The sequence below is a fragment of the Rhagoletis zephyria genome, unplaced genomic scaffold, assembly GCF_001687245.7.
Source record: "Rhagoletis zephyria isolate East Lansing unplaced genomic scaffold, Rhagoletis_zephyria_1.1 Rzeph_scaffold_00129, whole genome shotgun sequence".
Classification (NCBI taxonomy): Eukaryota; Metazoa; Arthropoda; class Insecta; order Diptera; family Tephritidae; genus Rhagoletis; species Rhagoletis zephyria.
Genome location: NW_016157213.1, coordinates 423,174 through 440,426, shown reverse-complemented (window position 1 = coordinate 440,426; position 17,253 = coordinate 423,174). Strand labels below are relative to the sequence as shown.

At 36.0% G+C, this 17,253-nt stretch overlaps 1 protein-coding gene across 1 annotated transcript in view; it reads left to right on the top strand.

Moving 5' to 3' along the window:
• The window catches only part of ci (transcriptional activator cubitus interruptus), a 112,824-nt gene that overhangs the window by 30,855 nt on the left and 64,716 nt on the right, over nucleotides 1-17,253 (top strand). The window contains exon 2 of the mRNA XM_017637305.1: nucleotides 10,230-10,921. Within this exon, the coding sequence (XP_017492794.1) occupies nucleotides 10,230-10,921 (692 nt within the window). The remainder of the gene's footprint in view (nucleotides 1-10,229; nucleotides 10,922-17,253) is intronic.

Here is a 17,253-nt window from a genome sequence, read left to right as displayed (position 1 = left end):
CTTTTTTTGACATAACTCGAGAACCACTAGTCCGATTTTGCTCAAACAAATTTAAGAAAATTAAAAATTACAATTCCTTTAATCTGTTCATATAACGTTTTTCTATATAATCAACAGTTTTGCCGGTAAAAATAAATGTATGAAGAAAAAAAATATTTTTTGCAAAAATATTAAATTTTTTTAAAACTGTTGATTATATAGAAAAATGTTATATGAACAGATTAAAGGAATTGTAATTTTTAACTTTTTTAAATTTGTTTGAGCAAAATCGGACCAGTGGTTCAAGAGTTATGTGAAAAAAAGACCACCAAAGGTGACAATTTCCCCTATATAATAGTTATATATATATATCTCGATTCCTAGACGTGACCCAGCGAAACGCCGGGACACGTATAACTTCTTTTTTATCGATATAACTTTCCCGGTTTTCCGGTTTGAACCCTTCCCGATCACGATTTGTCTCACAGTGTTATTAAAGGTTTTGTAAGTAGCTTTTTTCTAAAATTTGGCACTCCCACCCACAGGGATGGTTTATGGAAGCAGGAGAAAAGGGGGAAGAATTCAATCACACTTCCTAAAATGGGAGCTAAATTCCATAAAAAGGTGTGGATAATAGTGGTATTTTAAAACAAAAACGAATTTGATTTAATTATTTAATTTAAACAAGCTTATTTACATCGAATATAACCCCTGTGGTGTAGTGGTAAGCAGTGCGCGCTTCCACTCCGCAACGCCTGGGTTCAAGCCCTGGTCAAAGCAACATCGCAAAAAATATAGAAAGAGGTTTTTTCTTAACAGCGGTCGTCCCTCTGCAGACAATGGCAAACCTCCGAGTGTATTTCTGCCACGAAAAACAGCTTCTCATAAAATTACAATCGCCGTTCGGAGTCGGCGTAAAACTGTAGGTCCCTCCGCTTTGTGTGACAACATCAAGGCGCACGCCACAAATCGGAGGAGAAGCTCGGCCAAACACTAACATTTGTGTAAGCGCCAATCTATTATTATTATTATTATAACCCCCGATTGATATTAAAAATAAATATTTCTATGTATATACCAAACTTGCGAACGTCAGATGGCGCATAACTCGAGAATGGATGGTCCACTATCAGCATTTTTTTTTTGTTGTATTTGTTTGCCAGTTGATGGATATGCAGAAGCTATTTGTTTGTGGAAAGTAAGCAATATTTATAAAAAAACGGCAAATAAAAAAATTTGGAGCTTACGTTTCTTTCGCGGTTATGGCTCGATTGTTTCGAATATGGTAATTCGAATACTTTAATGTCGCACTTTTAATGATCTGGGGAGAATATTCAACACTGGCTTGCACAGCCGCAATTGGCGATTCGTGCCGGGCGAACTCAGGAAGAATAGAAAGAACACGCAGCTACTGCACGACTGAGACAGGGAACGTGATCTACATCGTCAAATGAGAAGTGGCGTAATGGGGCTTTCGCACGAGGCGATTTTTCAGGCAACTTTTGCGTTCAACTCACGCCGGGTTGTACGAAAAAAATTTGAATGACCAAAAATATCAAAATATAAAAAAATATCAAAATATTCGCCATAAAAAGGCGTTTGCATTATTCAACTTTGCATTCTACTTTTGGTTGAACGGCCTTTCAACTAATCGCTTTCAACAAAGCTGGTAGCCAGCCAACATTCGCCTCGTGCGTACACCTTTTAAGTGTGCAATTACATCGCGCCATTGACTAAACCGAGCTGTCGTGTGACGATTGGGCCTATGGATGCGGTTTGGCAATGTTATATTGCGTCAAAATCTCATTCGGAGACACCAGGATTGTGTTGTGGAGGACAATACCTAAATACCTTCGTTGGCTCATTTACCAAAAACATTACACGCTTTACTTAACAGCGACTTGGCAGAATCAAGAGGTCTCCACGAATATCGACAAACACATTTCGGCATTTAAGGGAATTTCGTCTCTAGCCTACATTGAATTTCTGTAGTCCAACGATTCTCACCCATTTTGTCTTGTTGGCGCCAGCGAATGNGCACGCTTTTCTATATAGTGACTTGGCAGAATCAAGATGTCTCCACGAATATCGACAAATATATTTCGGCATTTAAGGGAATTTCGTATCTTTAGCCTACATTGAATTTCTGTAGTCCAACGATTCTCACCAATTTTGTCATGTGGGCGCCAGCGAATGAAGAACAAATATTTCTTCAAATCTAAAAAGTAAAAATTTCACTACTAACAATTTAAAAATGTTCTTAAAACTTGCAAAGAAATTTGGAAAAGAAATATCACTGTTTTTGTTTTTAGGAGTAGGGTGGGAGTGTCATTTATAAAATTAGAGCGAGAGAAAGTTTTTCATACAAAACCTTTCATTACTGAATCATGGGCCGTGAGCACATTTGTCGTCTCGTCCTCGTCACATCATTTGAAAAATTGAAGAGCTTGCTACGAAGACTTGAATTTCAATAGACGCCCGCACATTATGCGTCATCATCTCGTTTTCGTCTCTTCATTCACTCGTCAAAACGTAGAACGTCAAACAATGTCGTTTTCAAGTCGTCATTTATTTAGATTTTTGTGTTGATAAATTGAATTTAATTGCTTAAATTTTAATAATTGAACATAATATGAGTAAAACAAGCGATTTATCAGTGAAGTTCGCGCAATTAGTTGAAAACTATCCGTGTTTATACAACAATAATTTAGCAGAGTATTCTCGGAAGGATATTACCGAGAAAGCATGGTCATCCGTAGCAACAGAAATACAATGGTCAGGTATGAAATACTAAATTGAAATGGTAAGCAAACCCAACGAACCTTTTTAATAAAAATGGGCAGTTTAGATATATTTTATGAATTTATTTAAACGCAATAGTTCCATTGCCAAGGCAAAGCCACATTTGGCAATAAAAAATAATTTGCAAGGTAATTCCTTAGAGCTTGAGGCGTTGTGTTTGGTTGTACTATTGCAATAGTTGCATGCACCGGAACATTTGTTGGCTGCGCATATCTCTCAAACGTTGGGGTTGTGTATAAAACACCGTCGTGTTTCCTTATAAAATTATGCAAAACGCAAGCGCACTGCACAATTGATGTTATTGTTGAGTACTTCTTGCAGCGAATCGGCGTCAGGAATATCTGAAATTTCTGCGTCATCATTCCGAATGCGCACTTAATATTTTTCCGCGCTCTACTCAACCTATAATTAAAAGTCCGCATTGTGTTATCAATATTCCTTTCCGGATACGGCCGCATAATGTTTCTGCTTATGGGTAACGCTGCGTCTGCCACAAAGTAGTACGGAAACTGGATTTCGCTTTCATCGTGCGGTAATTCGCTAGGGGCAGGTATTTGGATGCTTCTGTCCAACCACTGGTGGAATTCCGAAACACGAAATATGCCTCCGTCGCTGTTCCTCCCTGCAAACCCACACTCAATAGAGGTGAACAACCCATCCGCGTCACAACACCCCAGTAGTACTGTTGAGTGATAGTTGTTGTAGTTATAATTGGCCGATCCGGAATTGGGAAATTTTTATATACGAATGTGCTTCCCATCGATCGCGCCAATGCAGTTGGGCCACTGCCACAATTCGTAGAAGCGGTTAGCAATTCTCCTCCACTCTTCGCAAGTGGGCATCTTCATATACTGGCCCTTAAGTGCATTCCATATTGCTTTTGTTGTTTCTTCTACAATAAGGGCAACTGTGCGCTCCCCATGCTGAAAATGATGCGCCAGCGCTGCAAATATGCATCCAGTAGCTAAATATCTGCAAATTATAAATTTCCTTAATAAAAAAGTTGATTTGAAATATGCATATGTACGTGTGTATATCTTTACAGTCGCTACTTGTAAAGAAAAATGGAGAAACATGCGGAGCAATTTTATAAGATGCTTAAAGGGACCCCCAAGTGGCTCGTCAGCAAAACAGCAAAACACATAATGCAGTTTTTGATTCCTTATGTAAGACCCGTTCAACACACGGAGGGCAGTAATAGCAGCATTGTTCTGTGTGATAAAGATATTTTAACGGAAGCCGAAGAAATAGAGGTTCACAGAAGAAGAAAGCTCCACTGATACAGCCAATAAGACAAAGAGATCGAATGCCGATGTTGAACCGCATAAGCAGGCCAAAAAGATAAAGAAAACTGCTGAAGTGGATGACAAAGTTGCCGATGCTGTATTGCAGCTTGTTGAAGAAAAGCGACAAAAAAAGGACACTCAGGTCACTGAAAGTAGGAAAATGTTTCTTTTAAGTATGCAAGCAGATGTCGAAAAGATGACGGAGCAGGAATATGCAGATTTTAGAATTTACTGCCTCATGGGAATCCAAAAATGTATAGCCAACCGAGCGGATAATTCTAATTCGCAATCTGTTATCCCATCGCGCAGTAATTCCTTTGTCAGCACACCTGCTCATTCGCCGAAAGGCGTGGCATTCAACCAAAACCCGACTCAATTTTATAATACCAGCAGTGGACATTTATTGATAAGGACACCTGCTCACTCGTCAAAATTCATACTAGCATACCAAAGAACAAGTGAAATTGTACCTCTAGAAGAAATTCTACGAGCGGCACACTTGCTTCGTCCCCAATGGAGGTTCCTTTACATAGGGAATCAATTATAATTTCCAATGAAAATGCACAGCAATTTTTCCTTGCAACTCATGAATAAACAAAACAATAAACAAATATATACTTATGTGTATGTACATATTTAAGTACATATGTACATAGTACGTATGTAGATAAAAACAAGAAAAATACCTTAGCGTTATCATTAATCGTTCTTTGGGTCCAATGGATTCCCTGAATCTTGTGTTTTGTTTTTGAATATCTGGACCCACAATTGATTCAAGGGTCAAAAACGTACTCTTGGACATTCTGTAGAATGACTGGAACTTGCGATCGTCTTCTGAAAGTTCTAGCGCGGCAATGTAGAGGCGTTTTTGGGCATTATTTTTTATGTAGGAATGGACCCAGAATCTTCTGCGCCTTCTCAGTCGGCGGCGTCGCACGTAAAGGTCTAGGATCATTGCCAAATCCTCGTCTTTGCTGGAAGATGATGATGACATCGCACTCAAAAATTTTATTTATTCTGTATGACAACTTAACAGAAAACTCAATGTGTTGAGCGATCGTGACGACAAGTGTGCAGAAGTCTTGTTGTCATGACGAGACGAGTACATGACGAGGACGGGGCGACAAATGTGCTCAGCTACACATATTAATTTAAATATATTTTAACTTAATATTTTATTAAAAATACCTTTACAAACCTCTATTCCTTGCTAGCGTCAATTTTTGTTTACTTTTACATTTGACATTCCTCCTCTTCGCAAGTATAATGATAAAACTAGTTTGGACACCAAAAAGTTATCGGTTTAATCTGAGATAATTTTATAATTATCTAAATTTTGTATGGTTATCTCTTTTTCTAATTACAGACTAAGAAGTTGAGCTCGAAAACGAGGATAATCTTTTTATATGTAAACCTATTATTAGGCGATTCAGTTACATGCAGAGACATGTAGGTTAGGTTAGAAATTAAACACTAATTTCACTTAATTTTATTCATTTTGCTGATTTAACTTTTTTTATTCATTTTCATTTTTAATTCTCTTAATACATGAAATTATCGGTATGACACTCGTGACTCAAGGGCGTTAAAGTATCTTGAAAACATCGCATCAATTACTGTTTTTGAGCTTGTAGTTTTAGCGTTTCTATTTTTATATATTCCTAAATTTAGTTTTTCTTTTCGGAATATAATCTGTGGTTCTGCTTCATTTGTCACTGGGTTTACGTTAAAGTCATGAATAGATATAACAGACCATCTTTTGTTTGCACAATGGGGAGCTAAATTCATTTGTTTGGCATTTCCTCTTAATAATAATAATAATCCCAACGGTTTTTACCCTCCATTCCCGCCCATCCGCAAGTGGGGCGCAGTCCGCATGACGTACGGAACCAGTATTCAATTTTTGCGCCGAGTCACGATAGGCAGGAGTTTGTTAAGTGTCGAGATCTAAAACTGTTCAGCTACAGAACTAAATTCATCAGCCGATTTTATGTCTTTATTTTAATGATTCATTTATTGAGAGAGGACGGTATCGATTTCTTAATGCTGAAAAGCGGATCTGATATATCAAACGTGCTGGAATGAGAGTTAGAATCCTGGCATAAGCACCGGAGTGGGTCGTGCAATTCAAAATTAGTTTTACAAGCTTTCAGAAATAGGGGACAAAAGTGTCTTGATACCCGGGAGGGAACATTAAGGCTAACTTCGCCAAGAAGAAGCGGACTTGAAATTGAGCATGTTAGTAATTTAACTATACACATTTTACCAAGCATTTGCCGGCGCACAGTGCGTAATTTCGGCGATTTAGGGGAAGGAAACTCATAGCTCCCACAATTTTGACTCTAGAATATATTTTTTTTTTAGTTATGTACTTCTAATAGACTGTATAATTACGCTTTCAAAGGATGTGGGTGATTCCATAAGTCTAATATTTTATATGGGCATTTCCAGGGGAGGGTCTTTATAGTCAAAAATTAAAAGTGATATATCTCCGTTAGGTATGGTCGAATCTGGGTTATTTTTTCCACGTATATTGGTTGCATGTGCAGGAATATTTTTGCAAAAAATTTACCCGTTAGGTGGCGCCGGGGTCGAAATATTTTGAAAGCCCGTATTTATAGACTGATTTTGTTAATATTTGATACATAGTAAGCCATGTATTCACAAAAAATATAAATATAATTATATAATTTGATTTCTAATATCTTCGCACCAGTTTGGCTGACAGTTTTCACCTTTTGCATTAACTATAGTGTTTTACAAGCACTAAGTATACACAAATCAAAACAAAAAAAAGGAAACTTAAATTATTATTTGTGTTTCTTCACCTTAAGGTCGATTTGATTTGATTTGAGATTTGTAGCTGCCATGCCTCAAAATAAGAAAAATCCCCTACGACCAATTTTTTGTCACCAAAAATACACAAAAACCCGATTTTTTTAACCAAAGGTTGACTTTAAATCGATTTTTTTTTTAATTGTGCAATTTTGTGCAAATTCTTACTATTGGCCCTTGATATACAGATGCCCAGTTAAAAGTTCCTGAAGAGATCCAAATGTCACACGCTGTCAAACAATTTATATGCTTATATGAATAAAGCGAAATCCCATTTTTTTTTTTAATTGTGCAATTTTGTGCAAATTCTTACTATTGGCCCTTGATATACAGATGCCCAGTTAAAAGTTCCTGAAGAGATCCAAATGTCACACGCTGTCAAACAATTTATATGCTTATATGAATAAAGCGAAATCCCATTTTTTTTTTAATCTAAAGGAGCGTAAGTGATATGTAAGGTTGACGTCTAAAATTTCAAAATAATGTTTTTAATTAAGTTTACAATGTGTAAAATGCAAAGTATACCCACGACCGCAGTCTCGTTATGAAATGAGACGGATACGACCACTGATTGATAAAGACCGGAAAACTGGCGATTTTCGTTCGTCAAAACAGGCATGTTTGCACAAGCTCAAAATTCTTCCAGGTAATCTTCTAACGATTGGGGACCGATTTTCTGTTATATCAGACATCCATACGCACACATATCGTATCTGAACTTTTTTTACCAACTTCGATTTTCGATCTTCCTTCCCCTAAATCACCCAAATTACGCACTGTGCGGCGGCTGGAAAGTGTAGGAAGATTAATAAGTTTTAATCGGCTCGTATAAGGTGGAAGGTTATACTGAGAATCCGGACGGAAATATCTTAAAGCAAAAAGTAGGAATTGTTTTTGAATTGAATACTCTCGTCTTCTCTTTGTGCAATCTTGTATTAGCTCTGATCCAGTACACAATGAACTTACAGGTTTTTACACTAACTTGCCGGAAGGATCCCGTATTCCTAAATCATGTAAATGAGAGCGATTTTTGGAGAGTTGTGTAGAGAATGAAGTTGCAAGATTTTACCCGATGCTTTTTTGTTCCCGTACATTTTGCTGTTACTCACTTTTTACTCGCAGTATCTATTGGATCAGGGCTATTATATCATCCATACATATGTTATCATACATATATTCATGTACGTTCATCAGTTATCAACGGTCCCAGTTAAAATGATTTCAGTATTTTTTTTCGTCCTGTTTTTTATCAATAGACTATTAAACCTCAACAGCTTACAGATTTTAAAAGTTTCTTCAATGATCATAGATGTATTATCCCTGCAACAGTATCCTTTTACCCATATACATTTGGTAAAAAATTCGTTATATGAGTACATATATACATAAAGTGCAATTTTAAGTCGCTAAGGCTTACCATTAATTTTTGGCAATTTTTTTTTATTGGCGGTATTACGTATTTTTGTCATACAAAGTAAGTATGTTCGACCATTTTTTTGAAAGAGAAGCAAAACATTTCAATCGCACTTTATTATACTCAATTTTAGTGAGTTTCAAAACTGCAAACCAAATTTTTTCTAAAGATTCTAATTAAAATGTTTGAAATTTTGGTGAAACATTGCAGAATTAATTTTTATAGTTTTTTGCATAAAGTTGGAAATTTGTTGTTATATGAGCTTTACTCTCATAAAATAAATAATAAACATTAAACAAACTAAGGAAAAAATAGCCAAAACTTACTAAATGTCGAGCCCTAATTTCTATTTAGGTCACTGTATGTAATCCTCGATTCGAATCACAAACATTCAGACTAGAAAATAATATCTGTTTATGGAGAAAATTACGGTCATATACCAACATCACTTAAAACTAGTTCATAGGGATGCCATTTCAGTGAGTTGTTAAGCCGTCGAAACAACATCGAATACGGGACAAATACAGGACATTAAAAGAAATACAGAACATTTGGCGTCCCGTTTTAAATAAATAAATTACCAGGACATTGCGTCAAAAAAAGAGGACTGTCCCGTATTATACAGGACGGATGGTCACCGTACATATAGGCACAAAGCCGTATGCAAGGCCGGAGTTTGCATAATCGGAAGTAATAATCAATTGCACCGTATTTCGTCTTACTCTGCATATGCCTAAATGTATGCAACCATTTGCAATAGCACAGGGCGCTTCTAATGAAATTACAAATTTGCTTCTGCAATACACAATTTTTGAAATCATAAAAACAACCGTACCATGCTGTGCAATGGCGCATCGTGTAGCTCCTTCCTTTTCTACTGTAGCTTTTGTGCATTTTTAGGCGCAGTGCTACAAAAAGGAAACGCATGCACAAGGTTGCAAACTCGCAGGGTGCACCTGATGATTTTTTTTGTCATTCCGTTATTCAAACAAATTTTTTGGTGATGCATTTCCGAACGTTCTTTTTTGCAGTTCGCAAATATTTTTTATGCATTTATGCATTGCTTTTAATAAGGTTTTAAACAAAATAATGTATAGATTTAACAATAACAATCGCGCCGTCAAGTTTAAATAGCGGCAAATCAGCCCTTCGAAATTTTCTGCTAGGCTATGCGTTACAGCTTCGCAAATTTTACCCCTACCGAAACCAAATATGTATACACATCAAAAATTCATTAGGAACCTAAATGAATTAATTAATTAATATTTCATTCAACATTTCTATTAAAATAAAAAAATTCACTACTCATTGCCTACATTGCGCACTTTTCTACTACCATGAAACGCATGCACAAGGTTGCAAACTCGCAGGGTGCACCTGATGATTTTTTTTGTCATTCCGTTATTCAAACAAATTTTTTTGGTAATGCATTTCCGAACGTTTTTTTTTGCAGTTCGCAAATATTTTTATGCATTTATGCATTGCTTTTAATAAGGTATTAAACAAATTAATGTATAGATTTAACAATAACAATCCCGCCGTCAAGTTTAAATAGCGGCAAATCAGCCCTTCGAAATTTTCTGCTAGGCTATGCGTTACAGCTTCGCAAACCAAATATGTATACACATCAAAAATTCATTAGGAACCTAAATGAATTAATTAATTAATATTTCATTCAACACTTCTATTAAAATAAAAAAAATTCACTACTCATTGCCTACATTAAGCACTTTTCTACTACCATTTTCACGCAGGGAAGTTCATTCTTTCTCCTTTCTCCATCCTTCGTTAATAAAACTTTTAGAATAGGAGTGTCAAACACGTCTGTCATTGTTTATCTAACATTTTATTATTAAACTAAGATTATATCTAACTAATGCTATGCGTTACCATTTTTTATCAATGTCTTTTAGATCCATACACCGGCTGCGCTTCGTCATTTCATTTGACAGGGCTAAGTCTTAACTCTGCCGATTATTTAGGAGCGCGCTCACTTGGCGATCTACATCCAGCAACTGCGGCAGCAGCGGCAGTTGCCGCCAATTCATTAACAAGTACAGACTTTCATTTCAGCGTCGACGGATCGCGATTGAACAGCCCGCGACCAGGAAGCCTACGCGCTAGTATTAGCCGGAAACGTGCTCTATCCTCTTCACCATACTCGGACTCCTTCGATATCAATTCAATGATAAGATTCTCGCCCAACTCTCTAGCTACCATTATGAACGGTTCGCGGTCCAGCAGCACTGCTAGCGGTTCGTATGGGCATTTGTCGGCGGGCACCATCAGCCCCGTGCCACATTTGCAGCAGCTTCAAGCGCATTTACTAAGAGCGAGTGCCGGTCTACTGCATCCGCTGCCTTCCCATCAAGCTGCGGCCGCCAGCATGTTCGCCATGGGCCACATGCATCCATTACAATCGGCCGCGGCTGCAGCAGCCGCTGTAGCAGCAACGGTGGTCAACAGTGGTTCAGTGGGTAGTACGAGCAACACTACAGGAATACCAGCCACTGGTAGCAACACAAGCATGCCAGCCAATAATAATATTGTTAACACGACTACACCTAGCCCCATGGCAAGTGAACATTTGTTGAGTAGAAAACTGGTAAGCGAAATTTACTATGTTACCTTAATATATAAAGACCTTATCTAACATTTTTAGTTCTCTGCGAGGTGATTAAAGAACTTAATAAAAATTTCAGTTCTTTAGATAGGATTTCCTACCAGGGCTGTTCTTTATTGAAGATTACCACACATTTTCTCAACAAGAACAACCACTCCACTAACAGTCGTGTACAAACTCTTTTGTTATTATTCACGAAAATATTCGAAGTCTCCGGCAAAACTTTGATTTACTGCTTTGCTATCTTGAGCTAATTAAAACTCCTTCGTATATTCTATTTGTATCTGAAATCTAGATATATTTATTCGAAGAATAAGTAAATATGAGTAGTCCACTTGCAAAGTGCGCTATGTAAAATTTTTTCGATTTTTAGTTTTTGGTGGATTACGTACCAGTATTTAAAGTACATAGTTTCATGCCCACTAACAACACAGTGCAAAATCTTCTTATATTCTGAAAAAAATAGCATAAAATGTTAACTCTTCTTTCAAAAGTCGCTATCATACTTATTTATAAATTTTCAAAAGTATCCATCTTCTGATGAACCTAGAAAACTGCTTTAGGTCGTGTAGACTGTTATTGTTATCTTATGCCATGGTATGTTATGTTATAATTTTATAAGGCTCTTATTTATCCAAATTTTCAGGTAATAATAAAAAAGATTCAATTTAAATGTTACTTGTTGCCGTAGTCGTTTTTTTCAAATTTATGGCTTTCTATTATAAAATCACATAACGCTGTTTGCAAGTGGACTACTCATATATAAATAAATAAATGCAAGATTTTAAAATACAAGGCTACAATATCTTAACGAAACTTGGTATGTGTACTTCTTTTCTGCGTAGGACGGATGTTTTGAAAATGGGGATAATCGGACAATAACCACGTCTACCTCCCATATAACGGTAGTTTTCAGAAATACGAAACCTGCGATATTTTAGTAACTACTGAAGCTTATTCACTCAAAATTTATATTTACAGTAAATTTTAGGCAAAAATTAAAATATTAATAATTTTTGGAAAATGGGCGTAGCCACATGATTACATGTGGGAACCGTTCCACTAATTTCTGCCAAACTTGGCACAGTCGTTGGTCTTGACAAAACATACCAAACGGCTGGAAATTTTTTAAATCGGACATAATTTAGAGAAATACGAAAGCTTCGTTAAATCAGCTAACTTATTCAAAATTGATGCTTGAAATAACTCTTTATCACAAATTATGTTTATGATAAAATTTTGAAAAATGGGCGTGGCACCGCTATCGAAGCTGTTTGTGATAGGCGTAACACCACCCCTTCTTACCACGTAGCGGAAGTTTTCGGAAAGGTGAAGAAACAATATTGAATACTTGCGAAGGGTATTATTGTTCGGCACTGCCCGAACTTAGAATTTTTAGTTTTATTTAAGGCCTCCTTATGAACAATTCTTTAATTTTTTGTTGCAGTGTAGAAGCATAAATACTATTTATTCGGACATCCCACTCGTAAGCATTTGACATATAATCACCTGTCAGAGCAAAGTCTTAGAGAAACTGAATACTCTTAAGTTAAAATGGAAGGTCTGTGGGAATAAAAAGGACACCTTACAGAAACACATCTTCTCCTTTGCTGCATCCAGTAAAAATTCTTGCTGCAATTATATTGGCCATAATTATCTTTACTAAAAATCTTGTTTCAATATTAAGGCCCTAAATTTCCAAATTTCAAAGTCATGAGACTTACGGTTCCGAAGTTATTTCTGATTAAAAGTTTCACGCCTATGAGATTCTTGTCATTCATATGTGCCGTACTATAAGCGCTTACCATGGATATGTCTTCATACCAAATTTCAAATTCATGTGACGTGTGACCGAAGTTATGGCTTATTAAAGATTGCACACCTATAGGATGAGCCACGCCCCTTTTTAAAAAGTACATATATCTACTTTACAATAAGCATCTACCATAGATATGTTAGTCACCAAATTTCAAAGTCATGTGACTTACGGTTTCGAAGTTATAGCTGGTTAAAAATGTCACGCCTATGGGGGGTGCCACGCCCCTATATCAGATCTCATTTTTTATACCCTAGGTTACGTCACACTCTATATACCAGTTAAAGCCTTATGAAAATCCATTCAGTAGTTCCGGAGATTGGTGAGTTCAAACAGACAAACAGACAAACAATCTACAGTTTTATTATAGTTAGTAATATTTATATAGAAGATAGATAGAAAATAAGGAGCATAACATAAAAAATTCATTCAATAAGTACCCTCGCTTTACTTTTTCTCAAGAGGTGGATACTAAGCTTATTTCGTGTGTGTTTCCAAGGAATTTTAACATCTGATACTTCACAGCCTGTTGCCTCACTCATTCTTCAGGAAATAATGGAACGGGCATATATTTATGTTGCAAACATGGGTTGCCTTGCGCTCTTTTTTAACAAAAACTTCATAAAACCGTAGTAGGAAGCAAAGCAAATTTCTTAAGAACTGCGTACTACCTTAAGGAAATGCTTATCTTCTCAATTTCTTGTACGTCATTTTATATGGACTTTTTGCTTTTCTTGAGAACTGCATGATGGCCTCTAGAGTACAACTCCACAACAAGCTTTTCAGGCGTTCAGCGCTCTATTCAGCTATGCGTTTAATATTAGAGCCTAAGTGCCTCAAGCCGCAACGCATGAAAAACCTGCCATGAAGCTTCAGCTTTAACATCTGTGGGTCACTATGTTATTACAAGAACGATATACAACCAGCGCCTAACGATAAGTTAACACAGTAAAAAGTTTATAAAAGGACAGCTTTGTAAAAATCAGGACATTAGGCGGGAAAGGAAAAATCAGTCAGGACACTTTAATTCGACCCTGAAATCAGGAAATGTCCTGAAAAATCAGGACGTCTGGTCACCCTATCTACATGGCTGCTGCAGCGAATAGTTATCAAATATTTGCATCCTCCTTAAATGAGCCAACTAGTAGTATCTCTGGTACCTCGACCATGTCTTTTGCCGCTTCAGCTGCAATACCTCCAATTCATTTACTAGCCTAGTTTCGATCTCCTAATTACAGACTTTACGTTCACGGTTGCCACATTTGGTCACTTGTGACCAAAATAGGTAACTTGTATATCTCTTCTTTAGTTAAATAAAAGTATATTACACTTGTGCTTGTGATGTAAATAAACCCGCTTTCGCAAACTTTTTTCTCAAAACCAATTACAAATACAACGTCGCGTTCTTACGTGATCTTGTATTTTTGGTTCATGGGCAGTCTACTCGTAAATTTGTAGAGCGGCTGTCACACGTTCAATATTTATTGTGATATTTGGATCGTGATCTATATTGCTGGATTTCAAAATATTGATGGATCGCGCGGGAATGCTACATGTTCAATATTTATCGCGTTAGTATTTACATGTTTTTGTGTTGAGAGGTTTAAAGTCCAATAGAGGAAGCCTGGAAATCTTATCTAAATTTTATGTTATTTTATTGAAAATTCAACAAATTATCTATACTTTTTATTATATGCATGCTGATAACACATCTAATTTATTTATTTAATTTAATCAACAAACGAGATGCTTACAGACTATATGACAAATACATATATGGGCAAATCTAAAAAACAGGTAACCTTTGTGTTATTTAGCTTTATTTTCACTGTTGTAAACTAAATCAAGCTGGTTGCTTTTGGATATAGTAATTCATTGACGTATACTTAAAGCCTAAAAAGAATTTGATCAATTTGCTACATAACTTTTGAATTATATGTGTTTAAATTAAGAAAAATAATGTAAACAAGTGAATTTTTTATTTAATTTTTAAGAGGGGCACAATTAATTATGTCATAATTTTTGAAGCACACCATATTCCGATTTGAAATTAAATGGGCGTTTAGCACTTATGTGCACACTTCATATGTAGTAGGTAAGAAAAGTGTGCATTAAAAATAACGAAGTGGCAAGTAACTCAAAGTCTGTAACTTTACATTTCACAATTTTCAAAATTCTCGGTTTATCGCGTAGAGGTTTTGAAGCATTTAATTTTAAGAACTTTTTAAGTATGTATTGTATTCTACAAACAATTACGAATAATTTGATACCTTAGCAAGAGGTGTGCTTTCAGAATAAACTAACTTTTAGAGATAAAATATTCTGCGATCTTGAGCGTAATTTTTATTCCAAAAACACTTTAATTGAAGGTAGATTTGGAAAATACGTCGAAACGATCTAAATCTTTCTATAACTGATAGTCCTTATAAAATTACGTATACCTGTAAAATGCTTCAAAAAATTTGTCTCTAGAAGTGTGTAAAAACCCTGATTTACTACTTTTAATGAATCTCCTTCTTTTAGTCAGAATATTTCGAGAGTTGTATCAAAGCAACTTTTTTTCGACAAATGTTCTGACAGTTGCTCTTACTTAATTGGAGCCTTCTAAATTCAATGGCGTCCTCAGTTTACCCTATCGGCTCCACTTTTCGAGATAGCGGTACTTGAAACTTTGCTTAAATTTTAACTATTTTATAAAAAACGTCCCTGGGTTTTGCAGATATTTTTTTAGATATTTTTATTGAAGGTAGTTTACTAAAATTTTGCATATAACCGTTTTTTAATATTACCTTAACTATTCCATGAAATCATCGAAATCGCTTCACTAAAACATATAGCTCCCATACAACTGATTGATCAGAGACGTTGCTTTGCGTTATNATTAACTATATTATAAAAAACGTCCCTGGGTTTTGAAGATATTTTTTTAGATATTTTTATTGGCGGTATTTTACTAAAATTTTGCATATAACCGTTTTTTAATATTACCTTAACTATTCCATAAAATCATCGAAATCGCTTCACTAAAACATATAGCTCCCATACAACTGATTGATCAGAGACGTTGCTTTGCGTTATAACTCCTTCAATTAAACAGGTTAAAATTTAGTATAGGTTCAATTTAATATATAGCACGCATACAATTTATTATTCAGATATGAAGTTAGAGTTATAGCGCAAAAACACATATCTGAGTAATCAGTTGTATTGGAGCTATATGTTAATGTTAACCTATTTCGATAATTTTAAGGAATAATTAAGGTAATATTAAAAAACTGTTATTTGCAAAATTTTAGTAAAATAACTTCAAAACTGAGGGAGTTATTTATAAAAGAGTTACAATTTAATCAAATTTTCAAGTACCGTTGTCTCGAAAACCGGAGCCAATCTGGTAAAACAGGGCATGCCATTGAATTTAGAACATCCCAATTAAGTGAGTTCAACTTTCAAAATCTTTGCTCAAAGTTTACAACTTGAACAGCGTAATTTCAACCCAGCTTATTCTTTTATTTTCTATTTCATGCTTATTCCTCTTCTAACTTTTGAAGCACTAGTTAGAAATGAATTACACTTATATTAATCGATTTATTAAGAGATTACGAATAAAATGATATATAACACATAGGTGTGCTCACAAATTTAAAAATTAAATTATTATTTTTTAAGTGTACCCAGGGGCGCACCCAGGAAAATATTTTGGGAGGGGTTTATACTTCTGAAAGTTCGCTTCAGATAATATGCTCTTTAAGGTACATTTATGTAAGTTTTTTCGNTTTTTTAAGTGTACCTACTTTTTAGATTTGCCCATATATGTCAGTTCGAGGCCATAACGCAGAGAAACTCTTACTTGTTTGAAGCATTTTTGTTCCAGCTGAATCGGACGATATCATTTTTATAGGCCTAGGGGCAGATTCTATAACCAGTTAGCGTCAATTTTTGAATCGGTATCGGTTTTGTTGACGCATGATATGAAATATTTGTACGCCAACAAGTGCGATATCGATCCGAAAGTTATCGCTAACTGGTTAGATCTCCAAGATATAATGTAAAGAATCGGTATCGGATACCGAAAAGGAAGATGAATGTAAGCATTACGTGATTACCTGCCATGAGCTTTAATCACGGTGCCCGCATTCGACACAACGGATTAAATTTTTGCACTAATCATTGCCCTGGAATGCAAGCATTCCAGTTCCAAGGCAGTGTGGGGAAGACACACTTACCGCTTTGGTGAAGCCGAAGCCTACCTAAAGCCGCTGCCAGTCTTTGGGTCATGGCACCCGGTTGCTATGCAACTCCACATCGAACCCTTGCGAGTTCTCCCGCATTTGGGTATCAAACCACAGCCCCCGCGATACTCCCCGAAGGGCCGTACCCAAAGGACAGGCTGTGGTAGTGCTCGCCGGCCAGGCTCGCCCAACCGACTTGAGTCACGTAACCTACTAAACAAACCAGAATACACATGTTCAGTCGTACAACTAGCAAGGTCTGCTTTTTT